Below are 19486 nucleotides of genomic sequence, written 5' to 3' on the forward strand. Positions count from 1 at the left end.
GGCAATCATTTATATAACTTATACCCATCTGTGGAGTTGCCAACAGCAGGAACCATTTTCTGGCAGTTTCCATAAGATTAAAACTAGCCCATGGTCGGTCAATGGGAGGAGAAACTTGACTTGGTAGCTTTGACAGTGTGGGCACCCGATATCTAAGCAGAAGCAGAGCCACACACCACCAGATTTATACCCTTATTGAGGATGATCAGTTTATTTTTCAAAGAAAACCACGGCTGTTTTTAAAAAGGATATTTATTGACTTAATTTAAGTATAAGCAAACACACAAGACAATGCTATTTTTCTCCTTGTACTATGTGGAAGGTTCTTCCTCATCTTCCTGTTTCATCTGCTCAATCAGCTTCTGTCTCTCAGCGGCTTGGCGCATCCGCATCATCACGAGGCTTTCGTAATCCCGCTCTGAGACAACCGAACCCTAAAGAAAAAGGGATGGCAGGAAAAGTAAGGTGGAATCCCTGCTAGTTCTTTCAGAAGTCCTAAAATAAACACCACCACAATGGCACAAGAAAAGAGGTCTTCTGGCGCAGAGTACCTTACAGACATTACTAGGTAGTGTTTATTGGCGATAAAGATTGCCCAAAGTGGGGACAACTCTAATGTAGCCACTCCAAGCAAAATGTCATGCTAGAATAAGTAAGCTCCTCCACTCTCAACTATTACAGTTGTGGCAGTTCTCATTACTACAGGTAATTGTAGCCTTACGGGGTCTTTGCTGCGAGACCACATTCACCCGGTGCTATACCAGCTGCACTGGCTCCCGGTGGAGTACAGGATCAGGTTTAAGGTGCTGGTTTTAACCTTTAAAGCCCTATACGGCCTAGGACCCTCGTACCTATGGGACCGTCTCTCCTGGTATGCCCCACAGAGAAATTTACGGTCTGCAAATAAAAACATCTTGAAGGTCCCAGGCCACAGAGAAGTTAGGCTGGCCACAACTAGAGCCAGGGCTTTTTCGGCTGTGGCTCCGATCTGGTGGAATGCTCTGTCACTAGAGACTAGGGCCCTGCGGGACTTGACATCTTTCCGCAGGGCCTGCAAGACAGAGCTGTTCCACCAGGCCTTTGGCCAGGGCACAGCCTGACTCCCTCCCTCGGCAATCTTCGTGGAGCTCTGGCACAATGGTTGCCAGTGGCCTGATTTGAATCAATTTTATAATGAATGATTTTAGAGTGTTGTTTGTACTGTACTTTTGTACTGTTTTATTTTTGTTAGCCGCCCTGAGCCCGGCTTTGGCTGGGGAGGGCGGGATATAAATAAAATTTATTATTATTATTATTATTATTATTATTATTATTATTATTATTACCTCACAGGGTGGTTGTAAAGGTAAAATGGTTATGCAAGGGGGCACAGACCCAAGCGAGCTCCTTACTGAAAAAGTGAAACAGAAATGTAATAAATGATAAATAAATTTCATTTTGCTGCAATATAACAGGAAGTACTAAAGCAGCATCATAAATGTTCTAGGATCAAAATACTGTCTACTGCCTTAATTTTACAGGAACGTAATATCACTTTAATTAAGAATAGGCAAAGCACTGCAAATACTCTTTTGAGGAGGGTTCCAGAATCTTAACTAGTGATTTCTTCCTCAGATTCCAAGAAGAGAACAATACAAATCTAAAATTGTTGAAAACGAAACATCTTACATTGAGGGGATTCCCCAGGCCTAATATCCTGTAAAACCAGTGGAACCATTATCCTAGAAATTGTGTGGCATTTTATTTCTCAGCACTCTATTAAACAGATTCTATACTTAAATATTTAGTGTTGTTGAGTCTCAAGAGGACTTATAGGTGGCATGGCTCTTTAATACTAATCAACAGCTTTTCATTTTCAGCTTGGAGCTATCCAGTTCATAAAGCAGAGTAAAAACAGCCATTTTTGTACATTCCTGATTAGTCAGGCCTTTTTAAAAATTTGAAGGCAGTTGGCACCTTATATTTGTGACTTGCTTATGTAACATATAATGGTGTGAGAATACAATATAAAGAATAATAGAATTGTAGAACTGTAGACTTGGAAGGGACCCCGAGGGACATCTAGTTCAATCCCCTGCAATGCAGGAATCGCTAAAGCATCCATGGTAGATGACCATCCAACCTCTGCTTAAAAATCTGCTGGACTGGATCAGACCAAGGTCCTTCTGGTTCAGCATCCTGTCTCCAGGAGTGACCACCAGTCAGGTGTCCCTGGACAGCTGCAAGCATAGTGTGATTATTTGCTTCTGTCTCTCCACCATGCCTGATAGTCAGAATCTTACTGCCTCTGACCATGAAGGTGCCATTTGGGGACGGGGAGAGATCCCATCTCCAACCTTAAGTAGAAATGCACGGGTCCCTTGAACTTGCAATTCAGAACTGGGTCTTACTGTATTTCCTTGTCCCCCCCTCCAGCAGCTACACTGAAAGTTGTTCAAGGAGTATTCCATAGAAGCCCTGTATTCTCTTGAAGCTTTGTATGTGTGGGCTGACACTTCACAGGTCTACACACCTACTTCCTGCAATCTCTGCAATTAACTAATAGTGTAAATCCCAGTTTCTGATGTAACTGAGTCAGCAAGGGCTTGGCACAGAACACGCACAAAGGAATTGCCACCAGCAAAACACATGAGTGGCTGTGGGAGAAGGGCAAGGAGTAACACCGAAGGAATGGTGTTCTAGAGGTAGAGCCGAGAAGATACAGTGGATTTTTAAACATGGACACAGGTATGCTGTGCCCTGGGCTGGAAGAACTTCCTTCAAAATTCCCTTCTGTCTCACAGTAAGTAGCAACTCTACATTTCATTTTCTTCAATGTTAAGCTCTGCAACTACTTAAGCTCTAGAAATCCTTCGTGAATATAGTTTTGCTAATTCTCGGCTCTGCCAATCCAGTAATGAGAGACTGATAATGACTTTTCTGTCATGTAACATTCAACAATTCCACCATATGGATGCTGCTTTGTGCTCTAGAATCTGGGTAAATTTGTTGAGATGATGATATGTATATACAGCCCTTTATTTGGCATCCCCATAATTCCTTTGTGTGGTAAGGATTTAAAAGGGGCTAAAAGGGGCAAGTGGAGTTTGGTGACCTTGGGGTGGCAGATGAAGTTAGTACGTCCTGACACATTACAGCTTTCAATCTGCATTAGATAGTACCTCATTTTGCCTAACAACTGAGGAAGGAAATGAGGTAGGGAAGGTAGCAGATCAAGTGAAGCAAAGGCAGGGTAGGTCAGAAAAGACTCTTTTGGAAATAATTTGGTCTTAAAGAGAGCTCTAGAGAATGAAAGGAAAGTGGCCTGATAAATGGAAAATGGGAAGACCATCAAAGGTAGAAGGAAGAAAAAAAGGAGTGAGATGTGGATTTGTACAAAAAGCTGTGGAAAACTGTGTTAATGGGGGTGACAGATAAGGAAACATAGGAATGAAGAATACCAGGGAGGTGTTCTAAGGAACCACTGGATAAGAAGGTGATTTGAAGCAGGGAGGCAGGGAAGAAGGCTGTTGCTGATGATGGAGATAGGTCAGTAACTCTCTCTCAAATAGTACTATATTGGTTGCCACTGTCCTGAATAAAGGCTACTGCAGAAGCATGGCAGTCAAGCAGCAGAGGAGTAAGAAGGGTCAATCCCCATCCTGTACACTGCAATAACTCATCTGCTGCATCTCAGCCAGCTGGGATGACAGAGCCTCAACTACAAATGCTTTAAAACACAACTATTTACACACTAAGAGTTATGATTGGCTTTCAAATTCACAATACTTGAGTGCTTTTTATATGTCTACTTAACATTTTTTTTGAAATACTGATAACTTGGACAGTTCTACAGTTCTAATACGGTCATGAAAGTCATGTTGGTAGAACTCTTTCCCAATGATTTCTTTAGTGGAAGTGAGGGTTAAGAGTCAAGTATTGCCTTCTCTGGGAAGCCAGCTTGTTAGGTTTTCTTTTTTCTTCCAGAAATTAGAAGAAAGAAGCTCCCCACTGACTCAGAAAGCCTCAATTAAGCTCAACACAGAGGCCTCTGGCCTCCTTCATCATACAGTTGGGAGCCACCAGCCTTTTTTATTGCTTCCCTCACCATGGACACTTGGCGGAGAGGATCCATCAGATCCTCTGGTTTCTTCAAGCGCCTCTCATTCAGGAGGCATAAAAAGCTGGGCAATCAAGTCACGATCTGGAATCATAACAGCCAAACAATAGACACCAGTGGACAACAGTACAACAAAAGGGAGCTCCCAAGAGACTTGACGGGAAAGTCGGACTATTTATCATGTCAGAGCGAGCAAAACCTACTCAGCAAGCCACTGCCACCTCCCAAACCACCTCGGCTATATCTGGACAGTGCCAGCTGCCCCAATATAATAAACCACACTGATTCTCCCTCTACAGACATTTCTTTCCCAAGCACTTCACGTCATTTCCACAAGGCCACTCAAACACAGCCAGACCTATTTTATAGGAACCAAGCCACAAACTGGTGGCTCTCTGAAACCACCTCCTGCTACAGAAATCCTATTCGTGATCCATTAGACCCCTTTTTTTCTTTCACATTGGATTTGGGGCCCTCACTCCTTGATGATGTTTTGCAGACACTCAGAAACCAGAATTTACTGTCAGATTAGCTAGACTTGCAAATAAAAGCAGAGGAATTAATTACACCGAACCACTGGCTCATCTTCACTGCCTATACGCAACCGAGGTTGCTTTTTATTTTTCTCAATGAACTGAGAACAGACGACTAGCTAGCAGTTGAACACAGTATCTACTTGGAATTTACTAGCATTACTGTATTTCCATTCATCACACATTCCCAAGAACTCCTACTCAGAGTACTTCATTATGACAAGATGCTTCCTACATTTGGACCGTATCAGAGATTCTACAACTAGTGTGTGTCTGGAAAAGGGTGGGTGGTTGTAACATGAAGGAACTATAAGGAACTCATGGATATACAAGAGCCTTGAAGTAGACATGACTGAAGTTCATCTTCCTTTATGCTGGTGCATATTTTCCTCATTAATGGGTATATTTAAGCTATTAGAAAGCCAGACCATTATTGGAAAGCAATTGTTTTTCTTTCTATTTGTCACAGGGGAAAGGAAGTGTATAACTATTGCTTCTACAAAAAGCTATGAATAATCCATTGTAAAATGTGAAAGAGAATATATATTTTAGACCTTATTAAAAGTATTTCATGTACTTCATTTGTGTCTCCTTTAATTTCCATTGGCAAGCACTCATGTAACAGTGTGACTGGGGAAAACCCTGTTACATCAAACTCTAGAAAAAGCAAGAAAGGGGCCACTGAAAGGAAAACCAAACAGCTACTGCTCTCCTAAGCATATCCAAACTACCTAAGACCCCCTTGTAAGAAATATCATGTCCCAAGGCTTGTTTATGAAATCATGTGGCTCCAGGGCCATGTCAAAATAATTTATTGAGTTACTGCCCTGAATAAACACTTCCAATGTGTAGATGGATTCACAGTCATACTCCCTTGCTTGCTATTGCAGGTCAGTCTCAGGACCAAAATGCAAGTGTGTTTTTTTGTGTGTTCTTATTTTTATTATGCATTTTGTCTTTTTATATTGTAAATTTGTGTTGTGAACCATCCTGAGATCTATGGATGAAGGGTGGGATACAAACCAACAACAATTCCATGTTTAAACAAGAATACAAAACCTCACGGCTTTTATTTCAAGGAGAAAACAACCACCTCATATAGGTTTCCTGTGGAAAACTGCCGCATCACTGGCTGCTATTTACCTCCAAAGGTGCAATTTACTATCTGTACTGCAGATTGGAACCCTATGGCTGCTGCTGCTTCAATATAAAAACAGTCAGGCTGTGCATATTTGTTTGCAATGCATGACTAACATCACATGTAGTTTTGCCCTCTGTAAAACTAACACTTGAATTGAATTATGAACTCCACCCATTTTTGCATACTTGCCATAATGACTGTGCCATCAAGATAAAGCTGTAGCATGCCAAGAGTTCCTAAGTAACCAGGGACTCTTACCCTTGTTTCTGCTTCTGTCTTCACATTATAAACAAGTCAAGAGTCAGAACTGAGCTTAGAGTGATTTCCTCAGGTTAACAGCATGGCCTTGTGAGAAACATAGGACACACTATACTCCCAGGGGTGGGGGACCTCTGGCCCACGGTCCTCATCAGGGCCAACACAAGTCCCAGTTTGGCCCGTGAGACAGTTTTTCCCAAACCACGCCAACCTGCTGCCATAGGTGACATCAAGTGTGGGGCAGGTGGAGATGTGGCTGCCACTGCACAACTAGGAGTCTGAAAGTGCACTTCCAGTTGTGTGCTGTCACTAATCCAATCAGCTGACTGGCAGCGAGAGCAAGTCTATTCACTGACAGGGGGTGACTTCAAGCTTGTTTTTCCTTTTCTAGCAGGGAACATGCCACCCGATGTCAGATTGACAAGTGGGTAGGGCCCTGCCCACCTGTCAAAGTGGCCTTGCAGGGTTAGCAGAACCCAGGATCTGGCCCACTAAATGGATCTAGTTCCCACCCCTGCTCTACAGCAATGTATATTGGCATAACTTTTCAGCTAGCATGCCAGACAATTCCCACTCCAGCACAAAAAGTGATGCTTACTCAGATGCTTAAAAAGTTGAGGTAATTTTAATGTTTTAGTATTTTAACTTTTGTATGTTTTAAAGTATGGCTGTGGATTTTTCTTGATTCTGTTGTTTTATCGTTTTGTAAACAGCTTTGAGATTTATTTATTTATTTTTACAATCATGCAGTGTAGAAATGTTATGAAATATATGAATAGCAGATTTGTCCTGGTGCAAGTGCCAAGCTAGTGTCCATGCTGCAAAAAAGCATCTGCTTTTGAATCATCTTTGCAGATAACATATAATTTTTCTAACAAAAAAATACATTAAGCATGCAACATCACATAACTCAAGGAGCAAGCCAACAAACTTGTTAATGCCGCAAGAGGTTTCCTTTTAGAAGCAAGATGACAGCACAGACAAAACAAGCACTGTGTGGGTATACAGTCTACATGCTTAATGGATTTTACAATATTTCAGGAGGAGGGCACCTAAGTTAAGTATTTATTGGAAGGCTAGTAAACATGAATAGGATAGTAAAAAGAGCCTCAGGGCAGACAGAAGTCAAGAGATAAGCGCTGAAGTAAATTAGTCATTAAAATTCAATAACTTTTTTTAGCATGTAACTACAGACAGAAGTGGAAGAGGATCCCAAAATATAAAGAGGCATTAAAGATGTCGCTTAAAATTGGGAAGAGAATGAATAGAGCAAGTTACAAGCATTCATATTCAAGTACTGCCAAACAAAATAAGTTGTGGGAAGTTTCTGTAGAAAGGATGTAAGGAATCAGTGATGTCACCTCAGGAGTAATTATACAAAAAGAGGAAGGAAGGTGATCACCGCAGGCATGGCACAAGCAACAGGAAAAAGTTTGCATATCAAAGTGAAGTTTACTGGAACTTCACTTGTCAAAGGCTAAGGATGCAAAATATAAGTAAACTTTTCCCAGGTTTAATATTTTTGTGTAATTGTAAAAATTCTAAAAGCAATTTTAAAGTCTCCTGATTAAGAATATTACCATATTTTGTGTTGTAATGTATGGATGTTTATTTCATTTAGGTAATTTACACAGGTTGCAGGATCCAGCTTTTTCTGTACTGAATTTAGGTTACAGTATAGAAGTTTACTATCTTTTCAAGTAAAAAATCAGTATCCGCCTACTGCATTTTTTTATTAAAAAAATACATTGGGATCAAACACAACCCTGCTATTTTAGGCAACCATCCCAGTTCTTATGAAAACTGATTCATAAAAACTGGCAGGCCAGTTAGCTTAGGTGCAAACTATTACTTCGGGGGGGGGGGAGGGGAAGTACTGGAGTTAATCTCCAACCTGAAAGACATACCAGTTGTTTCCCTTCTAGCTGGAAACCCACTGAAAAACCAGGAATTACATGAATTGCAATTACACCCCACTGAAAGGTGCTGCTATGTGTCCAAACACAAAACTTGCTAAGGTATCATCTAAGAAAGAGTTCAGAATAGCACAATCCCAATGTCTGCACTCCAGCAAGTAGCTGGAAGGCCTCTGTGTCGGAGCATCTATCACTTCCGCAGAGCTATGAACTCAGTCACAGCTCCCAGCTTGGGTTCATACACATTAATCCTGTGCAGCAGGCAGAATATATGGGCTCCCAGTAAGAAACATATGGAACGGAAACAAGCCAAGATAAACTCACGTCATAAGCCAGAGGCTTCATAAGAAGCAATAAGCTAACTTGAAAACCAACAAGAGCTTCTGTTTGGAGACAACTGTTGCTCTTCAGTCCTGAGAAAATAACTTTTATAGGCATTGTTTGTGATAAGAATGTAAGAATTTGATGAATCAGGCAAGTGACCAATCTACAAGCAAGTGGCCAACCCACAAGCAGGACCCAACCACAACAGCACTCTCCCCTCCTGTGGTTTCCTGGTATTGAGAAGCATTACTGCCCCTGGCTGGAGAGGCAGGGCAGAGCTATCATGCCCAGTAGCTTCGCCTATATTGTGCAAGGGAGAAAAACATCTCTTGGCCCCAAACAACCTTAAAGTACTGCTGGATTCCACCTAGTTCAGCACAACCAGTCACAGCATTTGTTCCCCACTGCACTCCAGGCAAGACTATTTGTGGCCATAAACACACAGCCCTGTGGAGTCGGGCAGGAAAGTCACTCTTTGAAAACAGCTGAAAGTGCTCCCTAGATGGAGCCATCCAGGCTCAAACAAAACCTCAGGGAGGCTGAGAGGCAGTTTCTCAGGAACTACTACTTGGAATTAAACACAAAGTAACCGGCTAGCAAAACAAAGGAAGACGCAAATAACAGCCTCACCTGAGAAACTACCAGAATACCTGCTCATTAAGTAGACAGCTGCTACGTTTCCACCCACACACTATTGAAAAAGCTATTCAAGCCACGTGCACAGAGAAAAGGAGGGCAGACTTTGGCCCAGAGTTCTCTTTGCTTTTGCTTTTAAAGAATATCTGCATGTGCAGAATGAACAGCTGGGCATTCCCATCTCACATATCTATAATAGATACAGTCCAAATCAAGATAATAAAGTGGTATTTACATGTTCCCACTTCCCTCCATCACCCATTTATCTAGTCTGTTTTGTCCTTAACACATGAAGACTCTTATTTCATTTATGACTAACAATAGATGCTCTGATTCAAGACACGACAAGCTATAAAGTAAAAGTAAAAACAAATGAAGCTTCAAATATAAAATGGAAGCTCAGGTGATCTTGCACTCTACAGCACCGATTCCCCTGCCTTCAACAGAGCAGGGGAAGCTCTAGAAACATTAGAACAGTCTTTATAAATATAATATTGAAATGGTGCAATAAAGCAAATCCACATTTGGGGATGTGAGGAACCTATAGTTTAGATCTGCTTTCAAAGAGATCACAGGTTTATTTTATTTAGCAGATTTGCAGACAGTGCATCACATTTGTAGGCCTGTTTCCAATGATGGGACTTTCTCATTATATACTCTAAAGCAGGGGTAGGGAACTGGATCTGTCCCCACATCCCCTCCCCACAAAATTGACAGGTGGGTGGCAAAGACACAGTGCACAAAGTAGTGATGATCTGCTTACTTCCTGGTCTTGCAAAGTGCTGTGCACAGGGCTTTGCAAGACCTGACCATCAGCTGATGCTGGGCTGGAGGTTTCCCACCACTGCTCTAAAACCATGAGTTTCATCAGTAAAACAAGCCTTTGCTTTTGTGGGAGAATTATCTGCCCCAATCTAGTTTCTCAGAAGAGATCGCTTCCCAAGGCTCATCTTTCATCAACTGTGCATGTACTTCTTCAGCCCAACCCTAAACACAGCAAACATCACATAGGATCCTCTCTATTACTCCATTTAGCAACAGCCCAATTAGTGCCGCAGCAGATCATATCTATACAAGCTCAACATCAAGCCAGATTTATACTTGCTTTCATTAGAACAAGTTCATAAATGAAAAACTTTAAATGGCTTACAGTTGCTCAGTGAATGCTTCCCAAGGCAAAAGTACAAAGATGAACGGAATATTTTTGCTAGTGCCCATACCAGGTGTATGCAGAGTTTAAACAGATTTTAAGAACCACCAAATGCAAAAGTAGCAGCTTGTATTGGTCCTACCTTGGATATCTGTGGCAAGCTGGTGCCGTCAGCAAACACAGGATTGCTCTGTGGTTGGCCCTCTAGCCAGGAAATTTTTAGAGGATTGCTTATCAGGCCAACTTCATTCTTCACTGCCATCTCCTAATGAATAAAGACAGCCTCTTCATTTCATGCTTCCCATACTAAGCCCAGAATAACAGAATAGCCACAGGTCAATTGATTAAACAATCATACTAGATCAGCATTCTCCAACCTGGTGCCCTCCAGGTGTTTTGGACTATAATCCCCATTATCCCCAACCACTGATTATGCTGGGCTGATGGAGGTTGGAGTCCAAAACATCTCAAGGGCATCAGGTTGGGGAAGGTTGTGCTAGTTGGAGCTGAAAACCCCTCCAAGCTTATATATCAGCCCCTCCCAGACCCTGATTAGCCCATCCCATTTCCATCAGTAGGTTTGTGTGCGCACATTAATGTGAGAGAGTGCATGCCAGTGCCACAAGGATGCACCATGTGATAGGGGAGAGCTTGTGGGAAAAGTAAAACAAATCCAGCTTGCTTAAAGCAAACCACACTGAATGTATTGTATGGAAGGTCGAAAAGTAAAATAGTCAGATAATCTAATGGGAGGAAAATTCCTTCCTAACTTCATTAAGGTGTTTTTTTGCATCTAAGGCTCATCATAATATGGAGAGAAGCATCCTAGTAACAATAAAAAAATCAGATGTAGCATTTTAGGGTTTACTGGTAACTATCTTGATAGTGGTATTTGCATACTGATGGGAGAAGGTTTTACCATGATATTTTTGTTACTCAGGGGCTATAAGAGTGGGTGTTTAAAGTAACAAGAAACTATTCACATAAATAACTTATCTATATAGAAATACTTAAGTTTGGTTTCCTAAACTGCAATAAATGCTTTCCCTTTGTTTTGGTGAAGTTTCTCAGAGCCTCCCACCCCTCTATAAACACCCACCCATTGCTGAAAATGGGGAACTGGCCCTGCTTTCTGCGCCAGTCAGAAGGGTTGGGTGGGGGAAGCCTAGTTGATGTAGAAGAGTCATAGAAAGACTTCTAATGATACCTTCTTCCATAAAGGTCAATGTATACCACCATAAAGGTGCACTGAGAAATTCCCAAGTCGAAAAACTTACAGCAGCTTTCACCGTGGCAAATTCCACAACTGCACTCCCAGTCTTCTTGCTAGAGATTAGCAAATTCAGAACCTCGCCATACTGCCAGAATCAATAAGAAATGTAAAGTCAAGACATAGGTCTAGGGGAGAAACCGTATGTTCTCAAAGGGGATATATGACAGCTCTTACCAAAGTCTCCATAAATAACAAATGGAAAAAGGACTGCAGTGGGATGAGATACAATACTGGTGAAGAGCACATTTTGTGCTGCGATATACTATGCATAATCATGTCAAAATGCTAGTTAAAGAGTTTTTAGAGATATTACAATAGCAGTCATTGATTTGAGGGCAAGGTCATCATAACAAGCTTGAAATGCAACACAGCCATAAGTCAGTTCACAGATCACACTCTCCCAGCAAAGCCCCATAGAACATCATCATCATGTGATGTAATGAATGAGGTTATTGTTCCAGCCTAGTTCTGAATTAATTGTTCACCAAAAAAAAAAAAAAGAGAGAGAGAAAGCCCAAGCTAGTCAAATCTGCCTAGCAGTTACTGAAGTACAAATAGGGAAGAAGTAAAGATCACATGTTAAACCACACCATCAAATTATTTACTAGTCATACCACAGGGATATAATATATTAATTATATATATTATATTTAATATATTATATTAAATATTAGCTGACAAGTTAATAAATTCCTTATGGTGTCCTGTACCAACAAAAAGGAATGGAATGATTTATAATTACCATGGGAGGGCCTCATTAGTTTATGAAGATATCAACTTTCTTTGCTTATTCTTACAGAATGCTAGGCAAAACCAACCAACCAAGGTAAAAGGAGCATTTTGGAACAGGACCTTTTGTAGGATTTGCAGAAGAACTTCTTTTGAGTAGCCTCCTTTAGTTTCATCTTCTTTCTTGCATTTCCAGCGTAGCTGATGAGGAAAAGTTAGAAATTAATTCACACTGTTCAGTGTACTGGATGCAATATATAGCAGAATCTAGTATTTGGTTTTGCATCTGTGATGCTATAGAGGCAACGGATTCAGATGTTAAAATTTGTAGACATACTAAAAGGAATGTCTACCCTGCACAGGGACAGATATACATAGTCCTAGGCACAGGAAAAAGTTCACATTTAGAAGATCTGAAAATTACTACATACATCAAGCAGCATCTGGCAACTTGTCAATATCCCAAGTCACAGAGACTTAACTTCTAATTACCTTCATCCTAGTGCCTAGATTCTAGATTAAAGTGCAAGGAACACATTAAGATGAAGTAAGTGACAATTCCAGTAAGCAGCGAAGATGCCAGAGACAGTCCAGCATTCTGTGTGGCCAGAGGCGATCCATGTGGCTTCTACTGATGGAATGATAAGTTAGTTGCTCATCTCTCTTCATAGCTCAATTTTTGGGAATGTCTTACTTTGAGCTTGGGTGTTCCTTTGCCATCCTCTCCATACCCATCATGTTTGCCTCAAAGAAGAAAAGAAAAAGAAAATGAAAACTACACTGACATTTAATGAATGAAAATACTCAAGAAAGCCTATGTTTTGCATATCCTTAGCTTGATTTAAACTCCACCACAGGGGATTTGGGTGTAGGTTGGCAATTATCCTGATAACTATGCAAGTTAAAAGGGGGTTCTGTTTTGACTCTTGTTACTTCCAGAAGTAGGGCTCCAATGACAGTGAGATTGGAAAATTTCACTCAGCCATGAAGCTCACTGGGTGACCTTGGACCAGTCACCATCTCTTAGCCTAACCTACCTTACAGGGTTGTTGTGAGGATGAAATGTGGAGGAGCAGAACTATGTATACCACCTTGAAATCCTTGGAAGAGAAATGTGGTATATAAATGTAGTAAATAAAAGAATAAATAAATAAATTTGAGGTGGGAGGATAAAAATAGCACTGAATGTTCATAAACCAATCTCACATGCCAACTGGTACTGAAAAATCTGTAACAAATATTGCAAAGTTCTTTGCAAACATTCATTAAATTAATCGTCAATACCCTCCTCATTTCCACATCTGCCTGGGGTGAAAAAGGAAATAAGTGGCACGTCTTAGAAGAGACCAGAGCTATAATCCTACACACCTGGGAGAAGGTCCCCCTGAACTCAATTTACTTCTTAGTAGACATGAATAGGAGTGTGCTGTACATCTCCCAATTTAACTCTTCTTGTTTGACCCTTCTACTTATTAAAAGAATATTCTGCCACTAAGCTCTACAACAAGAGACGCAGCAAAGAAAAGGCATATACAGGCATATAATCCTTAACAAAAGCAAACTGGCTTTGAGCACCCATGGGCGTGTTCCAAAGAGAACTGAGGCAAGACAACTTTGTGGCAGTCAGAGGCTCTGACCTTGCCTGGCCTTACCTCGTACTCGCTGTTCTTTCTCAAGTCGTATTTGTTCCTGGATAAGTTTTTGTTGTTCCTCCAGCTGGCGGGATCCCTCCTCACGTAACCGTAGGATCTGGGGAAAGAGGCAGAAGGCAAAAAAAATGGTGGCCATGTTGCCAAGAAAAGTGGCTGTTACAAAACAATCTACTCTTTAACTTGTAGGTATGAAGAAAGTGTCACAAGGAATAGACCAGCAGTCTATTTATCTCCTGTCTAGCAACAACAGCCAAATTGAAAAGTGTTTTTTGGGGGGGAGAAGAATAGATACACAGGAAGCAGCCTTATATAAAGTTAGACTATCTCTCTCTACAGGTATTTTTTAGAAAGGAGTCTTACCTGGAGATGCGAAGGATCAATGCCTAGGACCTTTTGCATGTGAAGCACACTCTACCACTGAACTATACCCCTCAAGTTTATAATCCCTTTATGCTATGTGTTCACACAGCCTGAACCTCAATGCTGCTACTCCTATAGGCTGCCAGCATAATTTATCTTTCAATACTATTAACTTTCTGCTCTCCACAATGGCTGTGCACATGAAGGATCCCATCCTCATTTCTGATATCAAATAACATTTTGTTTGGTTGCTACCCTTACCTCTTGCTCTAATGTTCTAGTTATCTGGATCTCTTCCTCCTTGCTAACCTGGGACTGGGCTTCTTTTTCCCGGGCTTCAAGATCTATAGCAAAAGAAGAAGTCCACAAGTTGATAGAGCAGGAGACTCTTAATCTCAGGGTTGTGGGTTCAAATCCCACGTTGGGCTAGATGGCCCTCGTGGTCCCTTCCAACTCTACAGTTCTATGATTCCAAGATAGGACAAACCCATACAGATTGGTTTTTCCTGAGATTCATTTCTAACAGGATGAATAACTGCTCACAGTACAGTATATTTAAGAGCACCTACTGATACCACCTCAAATTTTAATGAAAACAAACGAATTGCAGACATGAACAAATGGTAAGGATCCTGCAACCTGGCATTTACTCCATATGCAAAAGAATATTCTAGATTTACATACCAAGTTTGACTTTTTTCCTCCTTTCATCAAGTTTCTGAGTCCTTTCTGCTGCCTGTTTCTTTGCTTTCCTCACTTTATCATATGCTGCCTGCAGTAGTGATAGGACACGAAAAAATAATGAATCAAAACAAAATGAAAGTTTCAATCACATATCTAGAAATATTAAAATTAAAACAAAACAAAGATCTGCAAGTGTCATGGACATTCAGATTGTGTTTAACAAGGATAAAAAATTTAATAATTCGAGACTTCTCAGTAACTAACATTAGTAATGTCCACAAACAGAGGAAAGAAAGATGGACCAGAACATGTGAAATCAAGAAAGATACAAATGTATGAAAGTATTCTGAAGTATACATCTTACTTATAATGTCTGTATTAGATCACTAGCCCAGTTTAATGCTAGGACTGCAGGGGCAGCATGGTCTGAAACATACTGACAACAGGTGTTGACAACAGGTATAGTTTTGCTTGCAGCTTTTAACAGGGATCCAAAGAATGGGCAAGAACAATATAATTGCAAAAGCTCTACCTGCTTTCATGTCACAGCAGTTCAAAATACAGGAGAAAACCAATAAAAAAGCAGTTACTTTTTTCAGTAATAAGATCTGTTGCAAAAAACGAGTTTAAAGCTGTGCATATAGTTCTCCCTCTAGCTCTCTCACATTTTTTTAAAATTCCATCTTATTTCTTTATATGAAGTATTATTTACTCAGATAAGGGGAACCCAGCTCATTTTAGAACCTAAATACTTGATCATAATGCCAAAAATCTCTTCCATACCAAGCTATCACTAATTCAGAAAGTATGCAGAGATCAGTTTGAAATGAAGGATTCATATCAAGCCTCCAAGGCAAGAATAAATTAGTTTTAACCTTCCCCAAGGTCAACGAAGACATTTACACTATGAGGTGCCACAGGGCACTATATTGTTCCCAATGATATTCAACATCTACCGGTATATGAAGCCACTGGAAGCAGTCATTTGGAGCAAGATGCAGGGGTGGCCTGGATCAGAGTCAATAAACTGAGCTTGAATCCTGGAAAGACAGAGGTCTTGTGATTGGGTAGCTCCTGTTTCTGGGAGATAGGCCACTTGTCTGTTCTGGATTGGGTAGCACTTCTCCAGAAGGAGCAGGTGTGCAGTCTGGGAGTATTCTTTGATCCATCTGTGTTATTAGAGGCCCAAATGACCTCTGATGGTTACAGAGTTCTCCCTCCATGCAAGTATGACCCAGCCTCAGCTACTCACGGTTTAGAATAGGAGTCTACTGCTGAGAGAAGTAGGGAATTTCTGTACATAAGCTATCCAGAGATATGTAAGGGAACAGCCAGAAACAACTTGTTGGCTTGTACTGGCCTGAAATAAGTTTCTGACTGCACTTTTCTTTTCTAAGTATTCATGTCTAACAGCAGAGCTAGAAATGCTTGGAGTTCTAACAGAGCATTAAAATAACTCACCCTTGCTGCTGCATCTGTTAGAACTGCCAAAGCTTGAGACAACTGATGGAAGAGCTCAGCTAGGAAACAGAAAGTGAAAAAAATGAAACAGCAATAAGAGAATGCATACAATTCCTAGATATAGAACTGAGTAAATGATTGTCTGAAATTTGTCTGAGTAAATCATTTCAGAGAACACAACAAAGCTTCTTACAATATTTGAAAGTCAATCCTCACCATAACTTCAGAACTTCAGTTTGCTCCATTTAAAATACAGTTCGTCCCTTATGCAAGGATCAGTGGTTTATTCTTAATATCTTATTTCTAAACTTACAGGTGATTCCTAGTAACTTGTATTTAGAGGACACAACCTTGGACAGTGAAAGCAGAACTTAGCCATCATGTATGAAAACACATTTTATTTTGTCTGTCCTGAATCTCAAACAATTAGCCCCCTTCGGAATACAAAACATTACTGAGTCATCATTTAATTGAATATATTTATATTCCCCCAGATAAGCTTATGAACATTGTAAGGCAGCTTGCAGCAATAAATATAACATATTGAGCAATTACAGAATTAACAGAATAGCAGCAGCTAAAAGATGAAGCCTACATAAAATCATCAACAAAAGCTTAGAAGAACAATAAAAATCTCAAATCTGCTTAAGACTCAAACAATGGGGGTCCATACACAATTTCTGAGGGAGCTTCAAATATCGGGGGCTACCACAGAAAAGCTCTGTCTGTGGTACCTGCCAATCTATGGTTCTTGGTAGCAGGCCTAAAAACTGCACCATTTGTCAACCAATGGACCTGGTACACAATAGGCTTCATGTGATTAAAGGGTCACATAAATAATCAAGCCTAGATACTGATATCCAGAACATTCCATCTATTACCAATAAAACACACCAGTGTAATTCGGGATAAAAAGCTAAGAGTGTCTATGAATACTTTCCTTACCTGCTTTGGGGTTGTCTGGATTTTTATCTGGATGGCAGGACAAGGCCTTCTGTCTGTAGGCTTTCTTAATCTGTAAATGACAGAGCAAAAACAATGCAATGAACAGTGTGATTAGCAGATTATGGCAGTATTCAGTTATGTAGAAGATAGGACAGCAGGCAACTAAAAGTAAATAGGAAAAGTTTTAAAATTTGCTCATTCTTTTAAGATGTTTGTTTTGCTGCCAGAGGGTATCTGCCCAAATGCAGGCCTACCTTATACCAAGCAACCCTGGTATAACACTGCTGTAGATATGACAAACACACCTGCTGCCTAATGCATCCTCAATGCTTGGACTGCAGTCGCTCAGGTAAATAAAAATATTTTATTTGTCAAAGTAACTGTCTTGCTGATTCCATCCAATGGCAACAACCTGGCCTGATAGGAACTGAACATGTGCTGACACTTGGCCAGGAGCTACAAAATACTACATGAGTTCCATGTTAGCCAGCCCTGATTGTTCTTGCTGTTTCTGCCTGTGAATCAAAAGTGCGCTTCAGAAGCCTCAACCCATCCTTGCAAATTCACATTTGATGGGTTGTTCAGTAGTGCTGGAAAAACTGTATTACTGATCTTCTCAGTGAGGAACCTCTGAGTTCTCTGGCACATTGAAAATCCGTGTGAGACTGTTAAGACACTGAATCTTTCTTCTGTTGAGGTTGCTGAATCAGATGTTGTTAGCATCTTTCCAGCTGTACAATTCTGTCACAACAGAGATACTATGAAGTATAGATCACATGCATTCATTTTAACATTAATACTCCTTATCAGAAACATCTTCATATGCAAAGCAGTGTCTTATTATTCCAAGATACCTACCCTAAAAAGTTCTGTCAACATGCAGTATGTATAGACTAAAAATGTCTGGTATTTAGGCACCACCTAGTGGACCAAATGAGTACTAAAAAGACAACTTGAAGCTATTGATCCTTAAACTTAAAGGAAAATATTAACACAATAATACATAACAACACTATTTGACTACTCAAAGTGCTTAATACCCATTTTTGCAGAAACTGTTACAAACATGCTTTCAAGAAGCTTCCAAAATGCTTGCCTGTAACAAGCAAAGATCACTTCTAGGAAGGAAAACATTTTAAAAAACGCCTCAAATGGGGGTGAGGAGATCAGGATAACAAATAAAAATAAGTCTTCTAGTAACTTTTGAGGAACATACTTGCAAGGTTGCCACAATGTTTGCCCACACAAAGTAAGATGGCATTATTATCAATTTATGCCAGATGGAGAGGCTCAAAGAATTGTGGCCAAGATCGGATGCAAACCAAGGACTTCCTAGTTCACAGTTCACCTCCCCCATCATTATACTCACCACCTCAAGCATCCAAAGCAAACCCAAGAGGCCATCTCAAATCACAGTTCATTCATGCAGTTCAGTACCACACACTTGCAAAGCCTATCATAAACCCACGAGAGGTGGTGGGTTGTCCTTCCTCGGAGGTTTTTAAGCTGAGGCTCGATGGCCACCTGTCATGGATGATCTAGTTGATATTCCTGCATTGCATTGGGGGGGGTGGACTAGATGACTCTCGGGGATCCCTTCCAACTCTACCATTCTATGAGAGAGAGCTCGGTTCGCAGAGCACGAGACTTAAAATTCCACGGTCGTGGGTTCGAGCCTCACGTTGGACAAAGGACTCCTGCACTGCATGTTTGAACTAGATGACCGTCGTGGTCCCTTCTATAGTGACTATGAGAAAACCGTAGTATGGTCGCATTTGAAGAAGGCGCGACTTTCGCGCAGGGCTGCACCCCGGCGCATCTCAGATTTACTGGGGAACTCAGAGGGGGGACCCATCGAGTACAGTGCCAACTGTCCCCTAGGAAAGTGTGTGCAGAATTGTATCAATACTTTAGGCCATGGGCCCTTGAACACAGCAGCTCGAGGGCCCTGAGGTCTTGTCCCGCCAGGAGCGGCAGGGACAGAGCCCCTGCTATAATTCTGGCCCTCGGGGCCTGCGAGGGTCCGGCTGGGCCCTCAGGGATCTCCAGCGGCCGCCACCGCCGCCTCTCCCTCCCCTCAGCCCGAGGCCTTCCCGACCTCTTTATCCGACGCCTTCTCGCCAACTCCCAGCAGCGCGTATAAGTCCAACTCCAGCAGCTCCTTATCCACCGCCATTTCTCTTCCCGCTCCGACCCGCTTCTCTACGGGGCCAAAGCGGCTGTTATTCCCTCGACTTGCCCGACCGAGCTTGCCTTTCCTCAGCGAGGCTACTCTCGCCCGCCGCCCAACAGCGACTCGCGCTGCCCTGAGGCTGCTGGGAAACG

At 41.3% G+C, this 19486-nt stretch overlaps 2 protein-coding genes across 2 annotated transcripts; one reads left to right on the plus strand and one right to left on the minus strand.

Moving 5' to 3' along the window:
* Positions 1 to 234: 234 nt before the first annotated feature.
* On the minus strand, positions 235 to 19476 carry DNAJC17 (DnaJ heat shock protein family (Hsp40) member C17). Its single transcript, XM_081887339.1, has 11 exons — positions 19260 to 19476; positions 17162 to 17231; positions 16217 to 16275; positions 14756 to 14843; positions 14333 to 14415; positions 13712 to 13808; positions 12754 to 12803; positions 12183 to 12260; positions 11335 to 11415; positions 10200 to 10322; positions 235 to 434 (listed from the first exon to the last, which is right to left on the minus strand). The coding sequence occupies exons 1-11, from the start codon at positions 19335 to 19337 to the stop codon at positions 312 to 314; spliced, it is 930 nt and encodes a 309-aa protein (XP_081743465.1). The 5' UTR covers positions 19338 to 19476; the 3' UTR covers positions 235 to 311.
* LOC309356313 (uncharacterized protein C15orf62, mitochondrial) lies at positions 1329 to 5208 on the plus strand. Its single transcript, XM_081887736.1, has 2 exons — positions 1329 to 2782; positions 3967 to 5208. The coding sequence occupies exon 2, from the start codon at positions 4089 to 4091 to the stop codon at positions 4629 to 4631; it is 543 nt and encodes a 180-aa protein (XP_081743862.1). The 5' UTR covers positions 1329 to 2782; positions 3967 to 4088; the 3' UTR covers positions 4632 to 5208.
* Positions 19477 to 19486: the final 10 nt, after the last annotated feature.

Source organism: Podarcis melisellensis (assembly GCF_964234715.1).
Source record: "Podarcis melisellensis genome assembly, chromosome: 1".
Lineage (NCBI taxonomy): Eukaryota > Metazoa > Chordata > Lepidosauria > Squamata > Lacertidae > Podarcis > Podarcis melisellensis.